The sequence below is a fragment of the Mchenga conophoros genome, linkage group LG2, assembly GCF_057382185.1.
Source record: "Mchenga conophoros isolate Kocher_MC1m ecotype Shallow Benthic linkage group LG2, M_conophoros_male_GT1.1, whole genome shotgun sequence".
NCBI classification, from domain to species: domain Eukaryota; kingdom Metazoa; phylum Chordata; class Actinopteri; order Cichliformes; family Cichlidae; genus Mchenga; species Mchenga conophoros.
This window is the reverse complement of record NC_140527.1, coordinates 36,803,216-36,828,886: the sequence shown is the minus strand read 5'-3', so window position 1 is coordinate 36,828,886 and position 25,671 is coordinate 36,803,216. Positions and strand designations below refer to the sequence as shown.

General features: G+C 39.3%; 1 protein-coding gene across 1 annotated transcript in view; it reads left to right on the top strand.

Moving 5' to 3' along the window:
* The first annotated feature begins 3,478 nt into the window (after positions 1–3,478).
* Positions 3,479–25,671, top strand: part of tnmd (tenomodulin) — a 65,695-nt gene continuing 43,502 nt past the window's right edge. The window contains exons 1-2 of the mRNA XM_085244661.1: positions 3,479–3,611; positions 10,724–10,858. Coding sequence (XP_085100787.1) covers positions 3,564–3,611; positions 10,724–10,858 — 183 coding nt within the window. The 5' untranslated portion in view covers positions 3,479–3,563. The remainder of the gene's footprint in view (positions 3,612–10,723; positions 10,859–25,671) is intronic.

Genomic DNA, 25,671 nt, shown 5'->3' with positions numbered 1-25,671 from the left:
TTTGACTAGAGAGCGGCCGCCATTATAGGAAAAATCATAAAGCCTTTGAATGAAAATAAACACTGTTGTGACAGTGATGTACACTGTTCTGATGCATCAATCTATCAATCGTTTTTTGTAAGATTCAGATAATTATGTTTTAAAAGCAAGACATTTTAAATGAGAATAAGAAAGAAAAGTATTTCTTTGTGCCCCCCTTTCCCTGTTAATACCCTACCTGGCCCCCTGGCAACACTTTGCTAGACCCGCCCCTGCACAGTTACCAGCTGTCAGCTACGTAAAAAAAAGGATCCTGGTGTTATTTGTCTCTCAGAAACAGTTCATAACTTCAACTCATTCATGTCACCTAAAAGGTAAACCTGTTTCTCCATCACCTGTTCAGCTCTGATGATCCAGTAAGGACATCTCCTGGTTTCATCTTCATGTTTCCCTCTCACCACATATCCAAACCGACATCATGACCAGCAGCTTTACAGCTGTGGCTCCAGCAAACATCAGCTGATACTAGAAATTAATATTAAATCAATTCTAACAACAGCTGATCAAGCTTAAACGTGCTGCTGTTGTTTAACGCGACCGCCACTGGTTTCTTCTTTCTGGCGCAAAGTGAGCGATAAACAAACAAGAGAGAAAAGCCGATCAGCTGATCACTGATCAGTCTCATGATTGAAGTAGAAACGGGAGAGGGAGGGGGAGAATGAGAGAAGAAGAGGCAGCTGTGCAGCTCCAGCTTTGTGTCTTTTTTGTTGTAGCTGAAGTACGGGGCAAATTGTGTTCATTTTCACCTCAAAACGAAACGCGTAATATTTTCTCTGAATATGAGACGATTCTGTTTTTTAGGGGACGGTTGGCAACTTTAATAATTAACCTTATGAACAAAATAAAGTTCAACATCAGTAACATCATAGCACCCACCCAGCTGTATAGAAACTCCGTCATGCTAGCTAGCACGCAGTACGAAAAAGTCAGCATAACAAAAATAAACTCCACCCAAACTTGGTTTATATCTGACCCAGAGAGACTGCAGGTCATAACTTCTTACCTGAAGTTCAGTTCACCTGACACTCGGACCGGCGGCCGCCTCAGGTCTCTGCTTCTCCTGCCTCTTTCCCTCATCCACCTGCTGGCCTCCACCACTTACTAATGTTACTGAATCTGTGGAAGCTCCGCGATGCCACCACACGAAGTAACGAATAACGAGCCTATCTAAATCCCAGTAACGAGTAACGCGTTCTAGCATCCTCAGTGATGAGTCCCATCAGTGGGGTTTTGAAAGAATATGCTGTCCTGTAATCAACTGCGTACTGCCACTTGGATTAAATCATTTTTAAAGTTATCCCGACTGTCACAGAAAGAAAAAGGACAGTTTGTGTCTGTGTATGAAAGCAAATCAAACATAATCACAGTTTCTAGGGGCCTACGGCTGGAGCAGGAAGAACAGTCTAAAGTTAGTGTTTCCAAATGGGAAATGAGTCATCAGATGTTACAAATGTAATAAAATTATACAAATTATGTTTGCTGTGTAACAGAAGGCACGCAGCAGATTATTCTGTTTCTATGTGTTCACAGCTTTCCATGTGGATTTGTTGTTGTTGTTGTTTATTTGAGTTGGTTTGTTTTTTTGCAGCCACAACTCTGGAGCATTTTTTTCCACACCGTTTGTGGTTCATCTCTAAGGTCTACTCTTACAGCAATGCAGCAATTACAGAAAAAAATCAAACCATTAATATCCTCTTGCAGTATCATTAGGTCAGTTTAATCAAATATTCAAAACCAATGTGCATTAAGAGCTTAGGTAACTCTTAAATTCAACCATCTACAAGGCTAAATGCATTGAATTACCACCAGCTGGTTATGATATTTCCAAAAGGAGCAATTGAATAGGTGTCACTAATAAAATTCCTGATAAAAAGTGTCACTACTGGACATAAATAAACACACATTCCTGTAATGCTTCTCTATGTTTATTTAGGAGTTGAAACTGTTTTGTTTCCAACAGACTTTCAGTGTCATCAAATAATGGTGCTTACACCCAAGACACCTAAAATTGCATGTTTGAGTTCCAAGACTGAAGCAATAATGGGTAATAACAAAGCAAAAAGCTTTTGGTTTCATTTTTAGACCATAAAAAATGGAAAAAAAGTCAAGTCTAGTCAACCGAACTTACATCCAAACTAGACAAGTAAACGATTTGTGAGTGTTGTTCTGTAGAAACAGAACTGAATGTGATGTTGCACAGCTTAAGGTTATTTCTGTCCTCTCATAGACCCGAAATTAACTATTTTTATTAATGTTATTAACCACAGTCTTTCCCAAACAGTTTTGTAATGACAAATTCCAAACTGCCACTGAATGAGTTTGCAGAATACACTGGTTGGGATGGTGTTTTGTTCTTTCTTTGTGTTTATTTGAAGTAAGAACGCAACTAATGGTAATTTTAAAGATAAAAGCTGGGTATTGTATATGCACTTAAGCTCGAAACAAACCATGAATTACAGACAGGAAACTAAAAACCAGTGTGAACTATTGACTCAAATTAAGTATTGTGAGCTTTTCCACCACAGCACTAACCAGAAAGCCAAAGAACCTGCAGGAGCAATCGCACACAGTCGCAGTGACACTTTCAAAAACAAATGCTATGGTGAGCCAAACGGCTGAGAGAAATAAATGGGTACATACACGATTATTAAGCACGCCAAGAGCTGTATAAAGTTCTAGGTCGTCCATATTTGAGTAGCTTCAGTTATTCAATAATGTGGCATTTTTAAAGGTGCTTAGTTTGTTATGTCACTAGCTGGAAAGTTTGTAAAAAATTATTTATGAGCAAAGTTTTCAGTGAAGTAAGAGATTTTGAAATGAACAATATTTGCATTTTTATAGACTGTGACGATTTCTCGGATGGAGGAACAGAAGTAATGCAGTGCAGCATGTCTTAAAACATGCCTCGAACCGACCTATGCCTTTGCTTCCTTCCCACTTTCTTTCTGTATGTGCACAAGTGCAAATTATTTTCATTTTATAGGGCTGATTCTTTCGTTATGCTGCTATTCAGTCAGCTCAGCTCTTGTTTGCTAAACCTGTTTTTTGTTTCAGACCCATGACGGGAAAAAAGCAGAGAGAAGGTACTTGAACTCTGTTTGATCCTTCAGACAATAATACAGAAAAAAATATAAATTGTACCAACAATGTACCTACCTACACACATACATTTATCGCCTACAAACTCTATGTCCTCCAACTAAGAATGATTTGAGTGAAACATCACAGTATTTTTCATCCCAGTGTAGTATGTAATTTATTTAACAGAGGGTTTGTGTTTCAGCTTGAAATCTTTTGTAGTTCTTCACCTTTGAAATGAAAAGGGTAGGGAGGAGAGACATCTGCCTTGCTTTTAATGGGTATCACAAATGTTTTAGTAATTCCACTCCATCTGAAACTTCCCTCCCCTTCGGCACCCTCCCAAATTATAGCAATGGAATGAAGCTGAGACTCTTTGCCTTACAGAGCCTTAGTGTTTTCCCCAGCTAAGAGGATCGGAAAGATTCATCCTGTGGCTTTGCATCATGGAGGGTAGCAGTCAATCCAGCAGTCAACAGCTTCTGTGGAAAGATGTGAGTCAGATTTCTTCTTGTTATTGGTTTATAGCAATTAACTGATTATGTTTAATAATTATTGATTTTTTTTTAACCCATGTAGAATTTGAGCTCTCTAAAGTCCAAAGAAAAGTTTTATTAGTGACTTCAAAAAAGTAATATAATCATTCAGTATTTCAGATTTAAGTTACCTTTTTTCTTTTTTTTATTCAAGAAGTGTGGCTTGATCTCTTGCTGAGTGATGAGAGTTTTGCCCTGAATATTAAATTTTTCATCTAAATCTTTTTGGATTGGCTTTTCACCTTGGCTTTCTTCTTTTATTTCCACTCTCATATGTAGTCTCATCTGGACCATTTTATTTGCTTTATATCTATAATATCTTTGCCTCTCAAATGAAAGGAGCATACAAATATACACCAAGAAATGTCTTTATTTCAGACTTTATTATAAAGGACCAAGACAGGCAGGATTTTCAGCTCTGAGATCTTTTTTTCTGCTACTTTTTTCTCACACACTTAATTTGTTGGAGAGAACTTGCAACAGAAAATGAGCACAGGGGTAAATACATTCATAGCGGTGTAATATTATATTTTTTTCTATATGTATGACAAAAGTAAACTCTTTTACCGTGCATCAAAGAAATGATGACATTTTGTTCTGCAGATATTCATGATGAATACACAGTACATGAATAGTTATGATTAAAAGAAATCACCTGTGGCGTCTGACTTGTATTACAGAATTGCTTTAGCAGGAATTAAAATGCTCATATGAGTGTGGCCCAGTGTGATAAACCCCTGCCTCTGCTTGTTGCTTACGTGAGCTACCTTTTCTGTTGTTGTTGTGGGGTTTTTCTCATGAAAGTGCTCACTCTTTGCATGATAACAGCAGGGGGCTCCAGGCACTCTTCCTCACAAAGCTCAAGAGGAATTGCCTGGCTGATTCTGAACTCCTAAACCTTTAAACACTAGTTGGCGGGTGCTGTGCGCTCAGACTGCTTACTCTGTCTCCATCCGTGCCTTTATTTCTGTCTGTCTGTCTGTCTATTCAATCCTACATTCTTCCTCTGAGTATTCGATATTCAAAGCACAGGCAGAGAGGTTTGTCCTCTTGTTAAGTTTCCACTGCTTATGCAACCTGCCACAGGAGACCAGACGATTTCAGCCACCGTTTTTTGTTTTTTTTTCTTTCTGAGAAATTTATATTGCAAGGAATTTCTGGCTCCCTGATAGTAGCCCTCTGCTTTTCATCATGCCCTAGGAATGTGCAACACTTGCACCTCACATTTTTGTGGCTACTGTTTCTAATATGTCAAATAAAAACAGTGGCTATTCAATAATAGCAAAAGTATAATTTAGGTTTATAAGTTATCTTGAATAATGATTTCTGTGTCTTTCCTAAAGTTAAGCTGCTAATGCATTTAGCTACCAGAAATTCAATTCGTCTTCCCGTTAGTCATGCCACATGTATCCTGCAATTTAAAATAAGGAAATAAGACCAGAACAAATGCATTATTTGGAAGAATTGTGGCTAATCTTTTATCAGCATACCAGTCAAAGGTTAAAAAAAAGCCATACCACTGTTATTTTTAAATAATTCCTGCATATTATACAGAACCCTTGTATGTTAAAATGCTACCTAATCTGCCAGGGTTAAATGCTATAACAACCACAGCCACAATAGAAAAAGAAAGCTGCTTTATCATCATTTAAAAGACAAGATAAGCAGGATTAATTTTGCAAACTGAAGTTGGTTCTTTTTTTTTGGACATATCTGCTTTTCTGTTGTCCTCTGAGACCTTCAAAAGGGCTCCAGTGTGAATGAGTAGCTTTCATTTTCTCCCTGCCTGAGCTCTGGTGGAACAAAAGCCTGTCTTTATTAATTTGTGGCCTTAAGCTTGGGGAATTGACTACTGCAGGCAGAGTTTTAATTTGAAGAAAAGTTTAATAATTGTAACCTTTCTGTGACATGTGTAGCAATCTGTTCTTCCCTGCGCCTGGCACAGGGATGGCTATATGTTTTTGTCATCAGAATCCTGAGAGGTGGATACATTTTTCGGAGTAGCCAGATGAAATGGCAGCTGTTTGGGTTAAATGCTGTACTTGTAAATAGGAAACTGAGACAAAGAAATGATAGTGGAAGTAGCAAGTTCAGGCATTAAAGCAGACAAACTGCTTCAGAAAATAGCTAGTTCTTTGACAAAAAAAAAGGTTTAATGTGCAAACTGTGTACATAAAAATATTAGCAGGAGAAATCAACTCGAGTCCCAAACAGCCTTTTGCAAGAAATATCCAATTGCAGAGCTTCAGCTTATGTTATGTACACCTATAATAGCAGGTTAAAGTTAAGTGAAAATGAGCAAGGCCAACCTTTACAAAACACAAAGAGTGATCTGTTGATCTCAACAAGCTGCTGCAACTAAAATTTTCAGATGTGTTTTCCACCTGTGCTTGTTTCCTGAGCACTGCATAAATTACAACTCTCCCGAGGCCCACCTTCAATTTACTAACTGTTGGGATAAGTAGCTGCAGATTTTCAGTCAGTGACTATAAAAGCATAGTAGGTAATCCACACCAACCACATAGACATCTCTTTGATCTGTACACTAAAGCAAACACTCTATCACATTTAGTCATTACGAGGGGTTAAAGTGGGATTTGGGAGGCGGGGGGGAGAAACCCTAAGATTGTGTGTGGTGGTGCAGCGTGGGAGAAAGAATCACTTAGAAATCATTCACATTGTAATTTGTGCTGTGAGCTCCAGTAGATTTGTGTTCTGTACAGACAGGCTGACCTGTACTGCTGCTCTGAGGTTTCCTGCTCTCTCTGGATTTAGGCAAATTAATTCAGCGAGCTATAAGTTGAATAATAAGCTGGTACATGAATTGTTATTAACTAATTAAACAAATCTAGCATGAGCTAGAAAATTATGCAAATGCAAATGTCCAGTTCATGAAATAAACGAGCTAATCGTTAAAAAAACACTCATCTTGCTCTCCTGTCATCTCTTTCTTACGTGTTCCCTGCCTCTGAGAGTGAAGTTATTACATATTAACTTCTTTTCTTACAAGCTGATATTATTTGAACTGTTTGCGATTTAGCAACTAGTTCGATGCTGAAGCACAGTAGCCACAACTTTATTGCCATCTGCACCATGAAGGCATGGCAGGGATAAGAAGAAAAAAGGATTTCCTGAAAGTGGGTGAGTCACCACTGAATGGCATTCGTTTATTAATGAGCAAGTCATAAGTTAGTAACTGAGCAGCAGACAAAAAATTAACTTACTCTGCTGTACTATGTATACAATCTGTCTGTCAGATTCAATTACGGATTAACTGAAGGTGCAGGAACAGCATTCCCTTTTTAACCCCCGATCATTAGAGACTGAGCTCAGCTAGGGCACATTTCAGTCTGTGTGTTCTCCAGAAAAGACATGTTATTGTTTTTATACTGTTTTTGACTAGAGTCTGTATTAATATCAAGTAAAAGAGGAGGTTATTTTCAGCCTTTTTCATTATTCTTCTTTTTTTGTATTATTTATATTATTTGTGGCTTATGCTTTGTATTATCAATGCTTCAGTGAAGCTCTGCTCAAACCGGTTTGAGTGGCCAAGTGTAGTGCTGTACATGCTTGGCCGGCCACAGGTCGGGGCTCTTTTGTTTAAAAGCTGGATCCAGGAGACCAAAACAGTCACTGACCTTCCAGCCTACTGGATGATGCCCACTGATGTGGACAAGGTCTACACTGAGGTGGACTACAAGACAGACTCGTCCTCAGGTACAGCTAAAAGAAAAAAAAGGCACATGGTAAGTGCATCTGTGTAGAGAATTGAATGTCAGGGATATGTGCTGGCCGCACAAGTCCGTGTGGGCACAAGCCCACACTTTCTGACCTGTCACCATACTTCAGATTTTGCTCACTCACAACCAGGCTGTTTTTCATTTAAGCCAATGTCCCTACTGCACCTTTGTGACAGTAACAGAGACAGAGGCAGGTGTGGTGAAAGCTCAGAGACAGGTATTCATGCCCTGTTTGGTGGAAATCAAGAGCTGGAATAATAGCATCTTCAAATACCCAATTATATTTGTCCACCACTGTTTCCAGAACTGCTATTGTTAACTGTGAGGAGGGTGTGGGCCACATTACCATTACATAGAAAGACAGACCTATGTTAGACTAAAAGCTTCATTCAAAGAAATTCATGGTATTTCAGGCATTGTTTGAGAAAGGCTGTTTTATTTAGTGCTGTAACAACTGCATTCTGCAGGCCCGTGCAGATAACAGCGACTTAAACTGGATGCAGAAGTACTACAGCTGTGCCCAAACACAAACTTGGTCAAACTGTTGTAACTTTGTAGTTTGGATGCCGACTGAATGTGTTGTGGTTTGTGTCTTACCAGACGTGGACTTTGACAGCAGCTCTGTCAGAAGGAAAAGCATTTTCACCAAGGTTTTTCTACAGTCTCCACAACACCACAGTCTAAGCCTTTAACCAAGTTACAACTGCAGTGTGCAATTGAGAGGTTCCATCACCTGTTCATAGGACCCAGTTATGCCTCCTCAACAAATGGTTCTAAGCCACATTCAGACTGATGAACTTTTGCATAGTTTGTGTCTTTTATACTTCTTTTGACCTTTTTTAAATTATTTGCCACTTCTTTTATTTGAATTGAAGTGGCATTATTAACCTTTCCATGTAGGTTGCTTTGTAACTTTAATTAAACCTGTTGTATATGTACTATATCAACAACTATAAAAAGATTCTTTATATGAAGGTACTATATGTAGCCTCAGTTCTTCAACCTAGTGATGGTTTTACAGCTTTTGGTTGCATTCATCCATACGTAGAAGAAATTTGATTTTTAACAATATCTTTATTCTTTTAACTAAAGCGAAACTCACCAACAAACTCTTCTCAGCTGAAAAATCACCACACTTCCCTTAAAACTCAAGGAGAAAAACGGGTTACCCCATATTGGACCACCTGGTTTTTTGTTTTTGTTTTTTGTCTTTTTCTTTTCTTTTATCTTTTGTCATGGAAATTGTAGTAATGTGTTTGACAGTTTCTAAGGGGTAGAATTTCTTAGAATATGTCCAATAACAGCCAGTTATAATTTAATGATGATTTAACCATTTATTACCTTTTTTCATACAAATGATTGGCAGGCAGAAACACAAAACGCGGCCATGACAGCGCTGAAAAATTTGTCTTTGCTCTCAGTGAAGTAAGTCAACAAACCTGCTAATGGGATCCCAAACTTGTACTACATTGTTGCCATAAACCAGTCACATATTTGCATTTTCTGTATTTCATAAGACAATAATAGCTCCATGAATATATTTTCCCATTCCTTTAATATAGAAACACAAATGTTGCATAATGTTGTTAATGCAGCATATGCAGGTCACATTCATTCATATTTTATGTTATGGTTTTTAATTTCATAACAACACTGGAATATATATTAGCTGTTGCACAGCACAAAGATAATCCCTTCAAGGAAAATCAAAGAACACCATACTGACTTGTAAGGCCACGCTTGTATTTCCTGCATATGCATCGAGTCACCCTCTGCGCACATTACTTCTACGCTCTCGCTCATGTCAAATTCATAATCTGCCAATAAAATCTCCAGGTAATAGTTTATGAAGAAGGCCACTGTTCTTAGTCACATGCTTGCCAGTGATATGACTTCCACAGCGTTAGGATGTGATGTCTCCTTGTAGTGTAATGCCAATAAGAAACATTAGGATGTATGTGTGCTTGTAGTGGGAAAAAATCTCTGCTCTAGCTTTCAGATCTGATGCTTTCTAAATGTAAATTTCAAGACAGTCCACAATAACTACTACATGATTGCCAAAAGCATCCACAAAATGATTTGATGTCTGTGTAGCAACTGCACCAGAGTTTCACAGCTGTAGCATCTCTGAAAGTGCTGGACACACTCTTTGTTTCAAGCATAATCCAGCATAAGGTTCACAGAGGAGCATCTATAGAGGTGTATTTTTGGGCCATCTGTGGTATGCAGAGAAGTGCAAACTTGATCTTGTCAGCTGTCAAGAAATACTCTTTATCTACTTCTGGTTGAACTTTTCCTTCAGTATCCTTCTCTCTAACAAGTGATTAATTCCAACCCACCTGTGGCTACATAAACTGTATTCCTGCTGTTCACTGGTGTTGCCCTTTGGTATAACACCCAACTGTGACTTCTGCAAAGATTCATCTGCCTGTGACCTCTGTACAGCTACATCGGGTGGCATGGCTTCATCCATCTTTGATCTCTGGCCAGCGATGTCTGGTGGCATAGCGGGTGCAGTGTTGTTCCCTGGGAGAGCTTGCTATGTATTTGTCCTCCAGTTAAACCGCTCAGTCTGTGTCGCTTTGATTTCTGTTACGCCAAGGTGCATTTCATCGGCTGGTTTGCTTTAAAAAGATATATATATATATTTATGTAGCTAAAGAAAGACCCAGAAAAAACAATCTGTCAGCAAATGTTGCTGAAGTTGATGTTTGATCTTATTACAGCTGCTGCCCACGTTATGTAAAACCTCCTTGTTACTCTCTTACTTGCAAGAGCATTTATGGCATTTGATAACAAAATAAGTATTCAACACTCACATTCATTTGGTTGTTGTTTGTTGCATAATACAGGCAATACAAAAATATGGAATATATATATATATATATATATATATATATATATATATGAAAAATATGTGTTGCTCAAGGTTGCTAGCTGTCACCCTGTGAACTCCATCCCAAACAGGTTTGCATGGAAGACACTGAAATGTCTGCAAACACTCACCATTTACTCTCGAGTCTGTAGTGAAACTTGAAAGCGTGTGACTCAAACCAAAAATGGAGAATGCTCGTCTTCAACCAAGATGATGGGCTTCACCGCTGCAGCCATGTTTCAGTAGACACAACTTTTAGGCTGAAGGCCCACCCACAGCTTCACTACATTTTGCTGAGGAATAGTGGTGTGTGTTTGCAGACAGGTCTGTGTGCTCCATGCAATTTACTTTGAGCTTAGACCAATACCTAGGCCTTTGTTTTTATTCCAAATTGATTTGTTATTGGGGCATTTATAAATGCATCACATTAATAATCTTAAATTGGTCTTTTGCAGGTTGAGGCTGGAAAAGGGAAGAAGGCGAAGTACCAAACCTACCAGCGAATTGCTCTGATTCTCGCTCTGGTCTTCCTGGTTTTGGCTCTCTGTGTTTTCAGCCTGAGATATCTGTGGGGCCCCAGCCTGGGGAAGGTAAGACTAAATATCATCTCCGTGATATATGCCAGTCATTAGCCTTATTGCCACCATCTGTGGTAAGTGGATTCTTCATGAGAGACAGATGAAAGCCGCCCTGAGTTTCCACATCAGGTTACATCAAAGAAAAAAAAAAAACTATGTGAGAAAGGAAAATGGATGGCCACACAAAAGAGCTCGAGGCAGTCTCTGCAGTCTGTATTGTATTCTTGTAGATTAAAAGATGTGTGGGCTATGGAAAAGACAGCAGTGTTTCGCTCTGCTCGTGTTTTGGCTGTCAGATCTGTAATTTTATGAATTCTTGGCCCAAACCACAAACCACTTTTTACTATTGTAAATGTTGCCCTGTTGCATTTATCTGCTTTCTGCTCACACTGTAAATATGGTCTCACAATAACAAACCGTGATAACTCAAAGCTGACCCTAATTGCTGTTGACCAGAGTGGCTGCAGCAGGACTGAAGCCTCTTGGCAATGTAATTGGGATAAACTCTTGTCCTGGCAATTCATCTTGTAAAATCCAATTCAATCACACTTGATGGAGAATATTTTTACTCTCCTCTTTTCCCCTGATTTTCCCAAGGGGCCAAAAAAGCTAATTTACTCGGGCTAGAAGGAAAAGTACAGTACATCAATAATTTCACATCTAGAAATTGGATGCTCTATACATTCTGAGCTCAGCTGGTAACGAGACAGAATGATTTAAATGAAATGATGGTTAAAAATTAGTACATATTTCAGACCTGAAATCATAAGGCTGTTTTGTGTGAACTCTAAATGGCATGAAATGAAGAGAGGGATGTATAGTCTGCTGCTGTTATACCAACATCTTTGTTGATAGCTAATAAACATTAATTCACAACATCCTTTGCCACTGTTCTTCTATGTCTGCTTCCATTGAGGTACAAATTTCAATTGCAGACAGTCCCTTCTAAGCTCAGGTTAAGCAATGTTCAGCTGCACTTCCTGTAAAGACGGTGTTGTCCACGTTCTCTCCTTTCAACATAGATATGAATCACCTTTGAGCCATCTCCTTTGTCCTTGTTAAATATTTCATGCCGGAGGTAGAGCAGTCATTATTTCCACTTTAATAAGCTGTGATCATTCTCACGTAGCACAAAATGTGTTGATGGTAGAGGTTGCCCAGGCGATGAATATCAAACCTGCGGACCCTGGGTTTTGCTTTAATAGGGTCTGGGGGGAGGCTCATTGTCTGGCCTCCGCATCAGGGAGTGAGACACAGTTACTTCAAAAGAGAGTCGCCTGTCTGTCAGATAGGAAGGAAGCTTCCTCAGTCACAGTACAACTCAGTTATGTGTTCATAAAAACAAAACTACAAACACTGCGCTGGAAATAAAGAAATTGATTGAAACAGTGGATTGATGGATGGATTGATTAATTCTCCTGCATCCTCGTAGCAGCCAATGCCTCGGTTCGTGAAAGGGTGTGAGATCATATGCAGCAGGATGCTTTTTGACTCACTAGCTAATCCTGAGCAGCGTCTGGCAGCTATGTGTATAGACCCTGGGCAGCAGAGCACAGCATTAGAAGCCGAGGGGAGGGATCCTAATCTATTTTAGGAAATAGTTGTGTGTGGGAGGGTGGGGAGGTTGTCTTATATGGGGCACAATAAGATCAGCATTCTGGGGATAGCTCAAATTCAGCTTAAGCATAAGGTTTATATGAGAGTGCCCATTTGAAATACATAGGTTTTGATATAGACAAATGCTGCACATGCTTGTACATGTAACTCTGGTTCCCCAGCTGCATGCATATGAGTTCAAATCAAGATTGGCTACAGAGTCTGCACATGCACAAAATTCGCCTCATATCAAATATTCGTGTTTTACCTCAGGCCCAATTTTGTTTTTATACACCTTGATTATTTTGTTGTGAGTTCCACATTTTTGGAAATATTAAATGTAGTGATATCACACACCTCAGGAATGCTGAATGCCACTTGCCTTTCGGTGCTCAAGTAACTAGAACATGCATTTGAATCTTGTTTAAACTCAACAGTGAGGTGAGCATTATCATGTAGGGTCTATTTACTTCTGTATCGTCTGTACTACACCTGCTCTAGGCAGAAGAATGCATCTACCCACAATAAGAGGCTGACATTCAAGACAGGAAGACAGGTTGTAAACAGTGATGGTGTCCCTCTCAGCTGTGCTGTAATGTAAGCTACCTGCATCCTTCTTTTGATTCGTTCTGGTTCGCAACTGCTCACAACTGCTATGGGTTCTCAGGATGTCTGCTGGAGACGGCAGCCCATAGCACCAAACTTTGACAACACACACAAAGCGAATAAATAACGCTTTAGAGCATAGCAAAAACATCTGTATTTAATTTGGCGGCCTCAACTGTCAATAGTAGGTGAATCAAATCCCAAAGTCCTCCACAGAGATATAAGATTCCTTCTTACGGGCTCATTTTCCACTAATCAATGTTTTCATTAGGAATGTCTTAAAATGTTTTGGAGTTCTTTATCTGCCAACAAAGATACCAATATACGAAATATTAGATAATTTTTTCCGTAAATATTAGTAAGTGACATGTCTTATTTTTCACTATGGGCCAAATATCAAAAGATAAATAAAGCCAGATCAAATTATTTTTTAGGAAACTAGAGCCAGATATGTATTTCGGGTGCAAAACAGCAAGAGTAAACGACTTCCACGTCAACAAAAAGACAAGCATATGCAAGTGTTTGACCACAAATTTGTCCTAATAGCTTCATAGTGTGTTAAGTTATCATCAGCTGTTGTGTCAAATATTCAATTAATGTAATTACCCAGTATGGGGGGGATTAAATAAAAAGTCTGATTGCACAGTGTCACCAGAAAACAGAAGTTTAATAATTACTCAGTTTTAAAGTGAGTACAAAACACATTTATGAGGAACTCATTAAAAAAAGATAACACTTTAAAAGTGTAAAGCAAAAGATTCACAAGCAGAAAACGAGTTGGTTGAGAACATTCCTGATGTGGTCTCTTCACAGTTTGAAACCTGTTCTCACTGTTTCCTCCAGCTGTTTTAACAGATCCTGAATATGAGAGGTGCAAAGTAGATGCTCGAATAGCGTCTTGGCGACAGTTAAAATTATACTCGAATGAAAAATACGGCGGAGCACATGATTAAAAACATGTTTTTACTTTTTAATAACCTACAGTGGATGCGCTACTCTTTGTTGGTCACAGCAACAGCTTTGCATTTAACCACCAAAGGAAGCTGAATGCGTGCTCAGATCTTATTGCTATAATACTGGGTAACGTAACTCCCTCACTGTATGTGCTCAGTCGGTAGTGCAAACTATGTACCTTTATTAAAAAAACAAATCCAAAAAGCTACTAAAACACGCATACTTATTACACACCGCATATTACATAGATCGCTGACCTTAGCATTGCAATTAGAAGTCAAAACCACAGCACAGCTTCAGCCATGAACGCTTATGTTGTCACAGTTCACCAAAGGATTGTGACCTTTATGTGGTATAAATAACCGCATAAAGGTAATTTGCTCGGTGCATTGTTTTTCAGTATGACATGATAACCACTGGAGAGCTTCTTTTAATTACCTGCAAACATATGTTATTACAGAGGCCTGGGGAAGATACCCTGCTATCATTTTCTCTGCCTGTGTGAGCTTGTGTTTGCGATAGAGAGGGAGAGAGAGGGAGAGAGGGCGTGGTTGCGCTTGTCTACATGCGATTGTTTGCGTGTCAGCGTGCATTGTGTGTTTCGGTGTGTAGATTAGGTGCCTCTGCATTCTCTTTTGGCTTACGGCAAAGTTCTGTTTACTATGTGCTCATTATTGTTCTGGGCCACAAGTCTCACTGGGGGATTTTGCCTCCTTGTAAATTAATCCTCTGTTATTACCAGTTTACATCAGCAACTCTGTGAAAATGAAATCTGGCGGTGAATCCAACAGAAAAGTGAGAATAATTTGCCTTAATTAAATTATTTTTATAAACAGTTCCTCTGACAAAAAAAAGGGATTAAACCTAGACAGTGATGTATGCTGTGCATAAAGTCTGTGGCACATAGTATACAAAATCCACATTTTCATGTCATTAAAAGTGATATATTTGGTACTATTTTTAATTCATGAACCACTTTCAGGAAGATTATTTGCAGCCAGCAGCAGACCCAGAGTAATTGTGAGGCTGTAGACATTGTAAACCAGTTTTTCCTGGGGAACCTTGAATGGCTCGCAGGTGCTATTGGTCTGTATGGCAAAACTGCCTGAGAAATACATGAATGTCAAACCAGAGGAAAGTGGTCCATTATTCAAGCTGAAATTGCATTGCTCACCTTGATTCCTTTCCCTCTCTGGTCCCAAGGTAGCTGCTGAGTTGTCGCTCCTGATGGCCTCTTAAAGGCCTCACTGTCAGGACCGGCTTCTTTAATGAACACTGCTGCGCCTGGTGCTTTTCCACTGGTCACAGGTGTATGGCTTTTCAAGGCTGGCCCCCAACCCCCACCCCCTTTGTTTATTTATCGTTCGTAGGCTGTATACACCCAGCAGACCCCACAGTGTCCAGCTGTCAACATGCAGCAGGGGAGGACACACAAGATTTGATCATGATATGTTTTTGTCTTTCTGTCTCGCTGCTGCTTTTTTTCTTATATTTTCTCAATGAATAAAAGAAGACGATGCAAACTTCTCCTCAGGAGTGTAAGGAGTTTGTTTACTCAGTCTGATGCGAAGGAATTATTATTCAGAGGAAGCAACAGGGCTTATCTAAACAGCTGGTTTGGCAGGACCTTTTGGGAGGGCTGCTTCTCAGTCAGTAATCTTTTCTGATTTTACATGTCAGGCTCATTCATTCATTAGCAGGCCAGTGTCCACTGGTGTTTCTCCCTGGCTGTTAAATTAGGCTACAGTGGGCTCCCTCCTAAGATGATGCATTATGCCTTCTACTTGGGTAAGAGGCGGAGGGTGGGAAGGGTGGCAGACCAGGAAAAACAAAAGAGAGTTGTTTTAAATTGTTTCCAGTGGAGTGCCTGAGGTAGGAAGGCTTCATGGCAGTTGTTACACATTCCTTTCTTCTGGGATGGTGACTGCAACAGAGAGCGTGACAGCATTGCAAAGCCCACCGGGAGTCATTCATTGTGCCAGGGAGCATTTTAGTGTGTTTGTGATTTCATTTTTAGACGCCTGAATAATATTTGTGTAGGAAAGATCAGCATCTTAATTGTCAGCGCTATATTTTGCCAATCCTTCAGCAGCTCATGTGCAGCATTTTGCATGCGCGCCGCGGTGAGTTAACAGACATAAATGCACACCTTCTTTTTCCACACTCTGTTTCCCCTTCCTCCCTGTCTCACTAGTGTGACTGCCAAGTAGACTCTCTGCTCTGTTGTACAATTTAGAATGTGATTGAGCTTTCACATCCACTTTCAGTCTCCCGGTAAGTCTGCATCTCTTCTAGCCTCAACGTGCATTCACAGACACAATGCTAAAGCAGAAGCTGCAGACTGGAAACACACTGTTCATCTTTTCTTTCGCGATATATTTGAGACTGCAGACAGAGATGTTGCCGTTGTGTCATTACATACTCTGATGAATCATATTTTTAGAAATGAGTTAATCTTCAAGTGTTGACACAGAAAATGAGTAAAGTAAACCAGGCAGCTCAGCTTTCAGGAATGTAATGAAGCTCATTATAATTAGATATTTATGCCAGATTTTATGTAGCCATAAGTCTCGATTTAAAAAACTAATATGCCATTTTACCAGCGGTCTTATGGGCTAACCTATTGTTACAGCTTTAGTTGCATATCTGACAGTTTGAGACCTTCATCTCCAAGGATGGCAGACAAAACTATGGAAACACACACACACACACACACACACACACACACACACACACACACACACACACACACACACACACACACACACACACACACACATATCTATATATATCTCTATCTATCTATATATATATGTATCTATATATCTAGAGAGACAGAGACAGAGGGAGAGATATACATAAACTTATATATATTATAAGGACATATATATGGGGAGCATGTTAGCAGCAAGCAGTCCAAATTAAACAACACAAATTACTTCATTTGTCAATGCCATCTAGAACAACACATCCAAAAAATTTTGTGATCAGATACTATGAGGAACATCATTTGTCTGTGCCTTCCAAAACCATTACAAATCACAGCTGAAGAATGGATCGCTTTTATGATGTGATAATGCAGTAGCTAAGGCAAGACACTTCAATGGAAAGCAGTAAAATTTTAAAGTAGTATAACACTTTCGCAGTTCGTTATTTGCCTTGAGAGAACATTTTTAGCATGTTTTGCACGCAGTATGAGGTACTAGATCACATGCATTTGCACTTTACCATTAACATTCTTAACACCAGGTTCAGGATACTGGTTTGATTTAGCTAATATGTATCTATAAGTGGAGAATTTGGATTAACAACTTGAAAGATGCTGTCGCCAGACTCAAAAAAAAAATCAATCACAAGTTTGTCACAGAGCCAACACATAGCTATGGACAGCTATTTACACTCACATTCAGACCTACAACAATTCAGAAGCACCAATTACCCTAACGTGCTATTTATTGTGAGAGGAGTACCCACAGAGAACCCACGCAGGCACAGGGACAACACGCAAACTCCACACAGAAAGGCCCTGCTGGCCTTCAGATTTAAACCCAGGACCTTCTGTGGAGGCATAGTGTGTTTGCACTGGTAAACAGTAGTTAGCACTATGCACTATTTACAGTAAATAATGTATATATAGCAATAACACAGTGAAATTACTCAGTTGCTTACATTTTTTATCATAATTCTTTTTTTTTTCTTTTTTCCACACTCTGATAACTTTGGCTGTCATTTTTCTCTCTTTCCTAGACAGACTCTATGTTGTGTGTGTGTGTGTGTGTGTGTGTGTGTGTGTGTGTGTGTGTGTGTGTGTGTGTGTGTGTGTGTGTGTGTGTGTGTGTGTGCTTGCACAATTTAGCTTTGAAAGACTGCGCCTGCAGAATAGATAGACAGATATCTGGTAGACATACTTACTGTATTTATGTAGCTCACTATTGCTGTAGAAACACCCAGTGTCATAGGTTTGTCCCCATTACTGGTTAATTAATTATAATTGATACTTATGAAGACACTTGTAAGTATATTTATTAATTAAAATAAAGACGTAAGTCCTTTTGTGAATAACTAGACGTTTTCATACGTTTTATTTTGTAACATGAGGCTATTTTCCAATTCAGGGTCCCAGTAGTGATGAAACCTATCACAGCTTTCACACAGTAGGAGGTGGGTCATGTCATCAATCCATCACAGGACTGATGATATGACCTACGCATCACAATTTCAACTCATGCATTAACATGCATGTCTTTGGACTGTGGGGGGAAGCACACATGGAGAGAAAGGCCCCAGGCAGGCCTGAACCAGGAACCCTCTTCTTTTGAGGCAACACTGCACCACCTGCTTGCTGTGTTTTTTTTCCTAACTATTAATTAATTAAGTAGTAATGAAGTGTATTCATTTTAATTTGAACCGAGTGCAAAGTTCCAATATTCATTTCTGAAAATAACACCTTGATAAAATTTTAATCAAGGGTACTATCTTTAGATAATTGCCTGGAACAGTGGCTGCAACGCACTTCAGTGGTTGTTTTAATAATAGCCATCATTAACGCAATCAGTGACACCCGTACTTTCCCCACAATGACAAGTCAAAAGTATCTGGTTTAAAAAGCTCTGTGAGTTATGTTTAATTTGAAATGATGTAGAAACAAAAGTGTTCTCATGCTAGCGAGGATTTAAAGATTTGAATGGGCATGATTTATTCACAAACCAGAATGACATGTAAAGTACGAGATGAGCAGATCTTTGACAGTGAAGGAAGAAAAACTGGTGACGCTCATTAAGCAAACATGTCAGTCAAATCCAGAGGATGAAGAAGCCTATCTTTCTCTCAAAACTTCTGTCAGCCCTTCGTCAGTGTACTGCCTTTGTCACACACAAAAAAGAAGTCTGGCAGTCTGGCCAAAGTTTAACATGTATTTTTCATTTGTAAAACAGAAAGTAATGAGTAAAATGCATAAAAGATATAGTTGTGCTCTCAAATTCGAATTTGATACTTTTGTTACTACTTTGTTTTCTTTCTGATTGCTCAAAAACCTTGTACATTGACACATCGAGGGCCTTGATATCCATTATGCTTCTAAGGGCTTGGGAACCTCTTCCCTTTCAGTTCATTAGAAACTAAATGAAAACAGCCTTTAGTAACCTCGGACAATCCCATTTCATGCTATATGCACTGTATTTTCATGCTGTTAATTCCTCTCGAAATCCGTGTTTGACACACAGCATGCTGTCATTTTAAAAGAGCCATTAAAATTTAACATGCATTATATATTTCAAAGCATTTAATGCACTGAAGTATTTGTGATTTTTTTTTTTCCCGCTTCTGAATGTATTCACCACAAGCATGATGGATGACATCTGCTGCTAGGCTGCTGTGTCTCATTTGCCCAGAAATTGTACTTTACTTTGTCAGCTGATGTTGATAGAGCTTGTCGAGATCCTTTTCCTGCGGCAGCAGGACTGACCCACCGACCTGCATGAGCAGTTGCAACATTAGTGGATGAAATGGAAGGTGACTAATTCATGTTAAAAATTGGAAGAGTGGGATGGTTGTTTAGACATTTCTGCGAGTACAAACTTGACAGTTCTTTTCTAACTGGTTACACCAAGGCTCTGAGGCTTCTTAGAGTGCGGTGTGTCCTTTTGTCTCTTGCTGAGATAATGTGGCTCTCATTAGCTGTCTGGTAGGAGCAAATAATAGCCTGGGTGAAATGTTGCAGGGTTTAATTAAAACAATGCTGTCGTACACTAAACATTAATATCAAAACTCATTCCTGCTGTGAAAGACTTTTAGGCATGTGCACATGGTCAACTCAAGCTGCTGAAGTTCAAATTGAGCATCAGAACGGGTAAGAAAGGTGATTTAAGTTATTATGAATGTGGCATGGTTGTTGGTGCAGCACTAGCTGGTCTGAGTATTTCAGAAACTGCTGATCTACTGGGTTTTTTCCTGCACAACTGTCCCCAGGATTTACAGAAAATGGTCTGAAAAACAGAGAAAATAACCAGTGGGCTGCAGTTCTCTAGCCAAAATGCCTTGCTGATGCCAGAGGTCAGAGGAGAATAGCCATACTGCTTCTAGTTGATAGGAAGGAAACAGTATTACAATTTATTACAACCAAGGTATGCAGAAGAACATCTCTGAATGCACAATAGCTTCCTGCTGTGGTGACCCCATGTGAATAAGGGAACAGCCAAATGCAGCTTCTAGCATCATTAAAGCACCACAGCCTATCTGAGTACTCTTGCTGAGCGTCTCCATCCCTGAACACATGACCACAGTGTGCCCATCTTCTGACAGCTGCTAGCAGTAGGATGTGTCACAGAGCTCAGATCATCTCAAACTGGTTTCTTGAGCTACCACAGTCACCTGATTTCAGTCCAATAGATCAGGTTTGGGATGTGGTGGAAAGAAAGATTTGCATCATGACTGTGACGCTATCACGTCCATGTGAACCAAATTCTCTGAGGAATTTTCCAGCACCTTTTCGAATCTATGCCATTAAGAACTTAAGCAGTAACAAGGTATACCTAATAAAGTGTCCAGTGAGTGTATTTATAAAGGTATCTTTAAACGGCCTCGAATAAATCATCAATCCATGTTTATTGATAACTGAAAGAGTGGCCTGTCTGTGATTTAGACTCATGCTTTGAAGACGAATCCAAAGGTCGCTTGCATTCATTAATAATTCTCTCTGTCTGTGAAATCAAAGGAAGAGAACAATTAAAAAAACTTTGTAAAACTTGACACCATGACATTTTTCTATCCTAAATTTCAATAAGCACCTTCATTTTCTTTCAAACCATAGCCACGATCCAGGGTCCAGAACACAAGTGGTTATTACAGCACCGATGGCACTGAAGGTCTCATCAGCACAGTATTAATTTTAATCCAAACTGCAATCATTGCCTGGTATTTAGCACTTGTTTCATATGACCATGAGCATTTTCCATATTCTCTTTTTTAAACTTCCATGTCCTACCATGAACAAATGAGAAATACAAGTTGAAGGATAAGTTGTTGAAAATAGGATATCATATCCTCTTCAGGATACAGCATTCTTCCAAATTATACGGAGTGGATTCAAGTTCTGCTTTCAGCCTTAAACAGACAGACTTTTAATCAAGCATTACATGGATTTACTCTAAAAAAACAAAACATCTTCAGATTTACCATGTGGGATTTATCATCTTTCTGTCATTCTCGACAAACTATCAGTGAACCTACAATAGGTCAACACCAAAATCCACATCAGTGCACGACTCAGAGTAATCGGTAAGTTGTCAGCTCTAATTATTGTAAAACTATTCAGTAAGTCTCTAAGTAAATTGCCAATAAGTGTCTCCAATACTTCCAATACTTGATCTGAACTGGCCACAAACAGGTGGTTAATGGAAATGACATTGGCTGTTAGTCAAGCAGAGGCTTTTAATGTTTATACTTTAACCAAAGCAGCCTTTTTACCACAAATGACACGGAACAAGAACCTGATCATTTACCTCAGTCAGAGAAAAACAATCACCTGCTTGTTCCCATATAAGCACATCAAATTCTCTTATTTTCTGCTCCCAGCCAGTGGTAAAAAAGACTAAAAAGTGACTAATTTGCATGTGTTTCACCAGTGGCTAAACACGATTTGGGTTTGATAAAAGATTGTGCTGAAAAAAAAAGGCTGGAAAAAAAAAACATGTCAAATGATGATGCCCCTGAGTTTTGTGGGGGGGGTTGATAGCATGAGACAATGTTAAGCTGTAAAATCACAAACCCACACCATTGGGAGCATAATGTGTTTTGTTCCCCCTGTGGGTCTTCAAAGTATTTTTCATTGTTATTAAAAAGAAGGGCAGACCAGCACTGACATGCAACCCACACAGGGGCCATGGCAACAGACCAAGAGCTTCTCATCAGTACCCATAGTCTCAGTGTGATAGCCCAGTGTCTCTGCATAGGACTATCACTCCTTCTTTTATTGTGTCTTCAAGGCAGAAGCATGGTGTAAACAATGTTTGAACAATTATGAGCCTCTGTATCTCCCAGCAGCTTTGTTAGGAATTGTTCTAACATGTCTACCTTGTTACAGGCATAGCTAGCTTGATCTGTATGTTGCAAGGTGCAGATGAAGTAGTGCTGGGGGGATTGTGAGTATGTCGTATGTGTTGTGATCATTAAAGAAAAGACATGGCCGTGCTCTTGTTGGCAGCACCAATTTGATCATTGTGACTGAACCACAAATGTCTGCCCGACTTTATGCTGTTACTATTTGTAGGAGAAAGAGTCTCTTCGCATTTTTGCAGGGAGCTGAATGTACACTGACTTCTTATTGCTTTCCATGCACTTTTTATGCATAAGTTGGCAGACAGATAAATGCACTACACGCACTACTGATAAATAGCAAGGCGACTATCTATTGTCATCAGCTGGTAAATTGCCAGTGAATTTAAATGTGTCACAACCTCAATACTGGGTGAAGCCGGGCAAATGGAAAGCATTTTTGCTCTTGTGTACAACAAGAAGTTTAGCCTTCATTGACTTTTAGTAGAATGCTATTTTGACTTTTTTTTTAATGGCTTAAGTGGGTTAAAAACTTTCCAGGTGCCGTTAATGCCGTTCATCTGGCCAAATTATTGCCCTGCGTCTAAATGATCCAAAGTGCAGCTTTACAGCTCTCACAATGCTAAGTGGCATTTAAGATGTTTCTTAAATGCCACTTAGCTGCTGGATCCCAGAGTGCATGCTTGTTGATTTATTAGGAGGTGGAATGGCTGAAAACCAGCAGGGCGACAAGGAGACGTATCCACTATAGAGGTCACTCCCCTTGTGACTGTCTGCCGTATATTCCAGAAGCTTTGAGTCCGTGCTCGCAATCTTTTGTCTGCCGAGGTCTGTTTCAGATACTGAGATATGCATCTGAATGCATCTGAGTCTCTAGGGGATACCTTTGATGAATATTTCATAAACCACAACAGCCCTTTTATTACAGGAGATTGGTCGTATTCAAATAATGTGTTCACCTCAACAATAAGCAACAGGATTCATTTAGCGCTCCTGACAAGCAGCAGATTGTTCTTCAGCTCGCCACAGTGGTTACTTGGCAGGGAAAGACATAAAGGGAGGATGCAACATTGAACAATGACAGGGAAAAAAAGAGTAATGGCACGATGCAGTCATAGCCCAGGCCTTTGTGTTGTTTAACTTCCTGTCTGTTTTTTACTACTTTTTCCTTGTTGCTGATACTGTGGAATCCATATCTATCTCATGCTGGCTTGTGGAATGTGGAGAAGGTTTCATCATTTGTCATGTCCCACAAAGGTGGTTGAACACAATCATTAAAGGCTGTGTGAAATCCGTCTATTCTCTCTACCTTTGGCAGTTGCAGATAAAGAAGTACACCTTTTGGACTTTTTTTTTTTGTGTTATTAAGATGAAGAGAGAGGAAAAAGGCAGCATCTTCCTTCTAGTTTCAAGTTTTGCTTTAAAGGTATTTTCAAAGTGCATCAAACTTCGGTTTAATCTAAACAAGGGTAGGGCTGCTGTTACATTTCACAGAACATTTGAGTGTTTTTTGAAAACCCCATGTATGCGGCATGTTTTTAGAGCAGTAGATTGGGTGTTGTGGATTTTGTAACTGCAAAAACATATGAAATAAGGAAGGAAAATGTGCACTTTTATCAGAGAGTCCCGGAAAAGATCATATTCCCTGAGCTATTGTGCAAGGAAAATATAACCCTTTGTTGTTTTCACCTTGATTTTTATTGAGATCATAGAAACAAACAACACATCGAACAACAATACGTCCCAGTCCCCGAGTTTGTTTCACAATAGTGTGTTGACCAATACTACTGAATAGCTCCCAAAGTCCCCCCTGCTCTCTTCCCTCCTGAATGCAGCTCTATTGTGGGCACAGTAGCAGGCATCATGGTGATTTATTGCCAGAGAGAGCTCAAGTTGTTTAAAATGACTGGTGTGATTAGTCATATATGCTTCGGAGCTGAAAAGGGGGGAGCACAGTGCTCCTGTAAATTAACAGCAGCTGCAGACTGTAGTGGTCCACAGCAAGGTGGTCAAATGTGGTAAGCATCAGAGTTGCTGGGGGGACAAGGAGAGAAAGTGGGTCATTACATCCCTTTCAGGTATGAGTAGGCTGACAGGAGCGAGGGGTAGGCTCCGTTCAAGATTCACAGGCTCTGCAATGGATTAAATTTCAGCAATGAAAATAAAGCAGGAGAAGTATGATAGTCTTTGACTTCTGCCAAAATTCCACTTGAGGTTCTGCTCAAATACTCTCCATGAACTATATTCCACAAGCCCTCAGATATCTTTACGCACCATTATTCCTGACAAAAAGGTGCTCTTAGAAGTACTTTTCATTTGGTAACCACATTTTTACATTTTCTTTAAAGTGCTCCTGTTTTTTGTTTGTTTTTGGGGGGCAGTTCAGCCTGAAAATGGGTCTAAAAACATTTCTTCTTCTAGCTGCCTTTATGTTAAATCAACAGAGAACAATGATTTTCATTCTGCTTGCAGTGTTTCTCTGGAGCAAGTATGCTTATTTACTACATTTTGAAGGTTTAATGAGAAAACTAATACCACTCTTTTGTCTGTGGAATAAGTATAGATCTAATTGCAAGGAATTAGTTTAGCATGAAGACTAATGGCAGAGGGAAATCTGCTTTCCAGAAACACTGGTCATTGTGCAGTCTGCGAAAACAGGAATGTTGTTTGTTGTTGTTTTTACAGATTTTTACTACTAGAGAAAAAGTTATTTGTCTGCGTCTTTGTTTTACAATGCTATACGGAGTAAACAAACAGGATTTACTGGTGCACAAAGCCTCTCAGTATATGATTAGGATACCTATCAAGTTTTTCAATAGTATCACATCTAAGCAGATATATTTTTAGACAGTAGGTGTTGGCAGTGTGATTGGCATTGGCTTTGGCTTCACACTTTTTTACTGATTGACAGTTGGAGGCCCTAAAATTTGCTGTTGACTGTCATGGGATACCAGCTAAAGCCCTTTCATGTAGGATTATTGTAACTTGGGGATCTTGTGTGATTTACAAATGACCCCATATGTCTGTGTTTCATGCAGGTCACTTGCACAGGATAAGCAAAGTCTGTGATTTACTCAAACCTACTGACACTATCCATATATACACCAAATACTGACTGGAAATCGTCTGCTATACTTCTATAGTATCTTACTAATAATAGGCCGCTACATAATCACTGTTGAGTCTGCTGAAAGACAGCAAAATATTCCTTAATACATGCATGTCATCCATCTCATGGTTCACTCTTCTGATAGATTTGAGCTTGTGCTGTTTATTGATATGAGCATTGAATTTGCCACCAAAGTGCTTTGCAAACTTTCATTTGTAACTGCGAATCGAGCCCAATGGAGCACAAATGAGGCAGAAGAAAGGTGCAAAGAAAACAAAAGAGGTGGGTAAAAAAACAATCCCCTAATTATATCACCTCTGTGTTTGCTGCAATATGATAAATTCATTTGCAGTAGGACTTTTACTTTAAGATTACATCGCAGAGGACATATAATTGCTAAAGATGCCCACTTAATACTAGTCCTATGCAAATAGGAACAATGCACAATTTCAAACAAAAGAAAAAACCCGTTTTTAAAGGTTCAGCAGAAAGTTTTATGAAAAAGGAA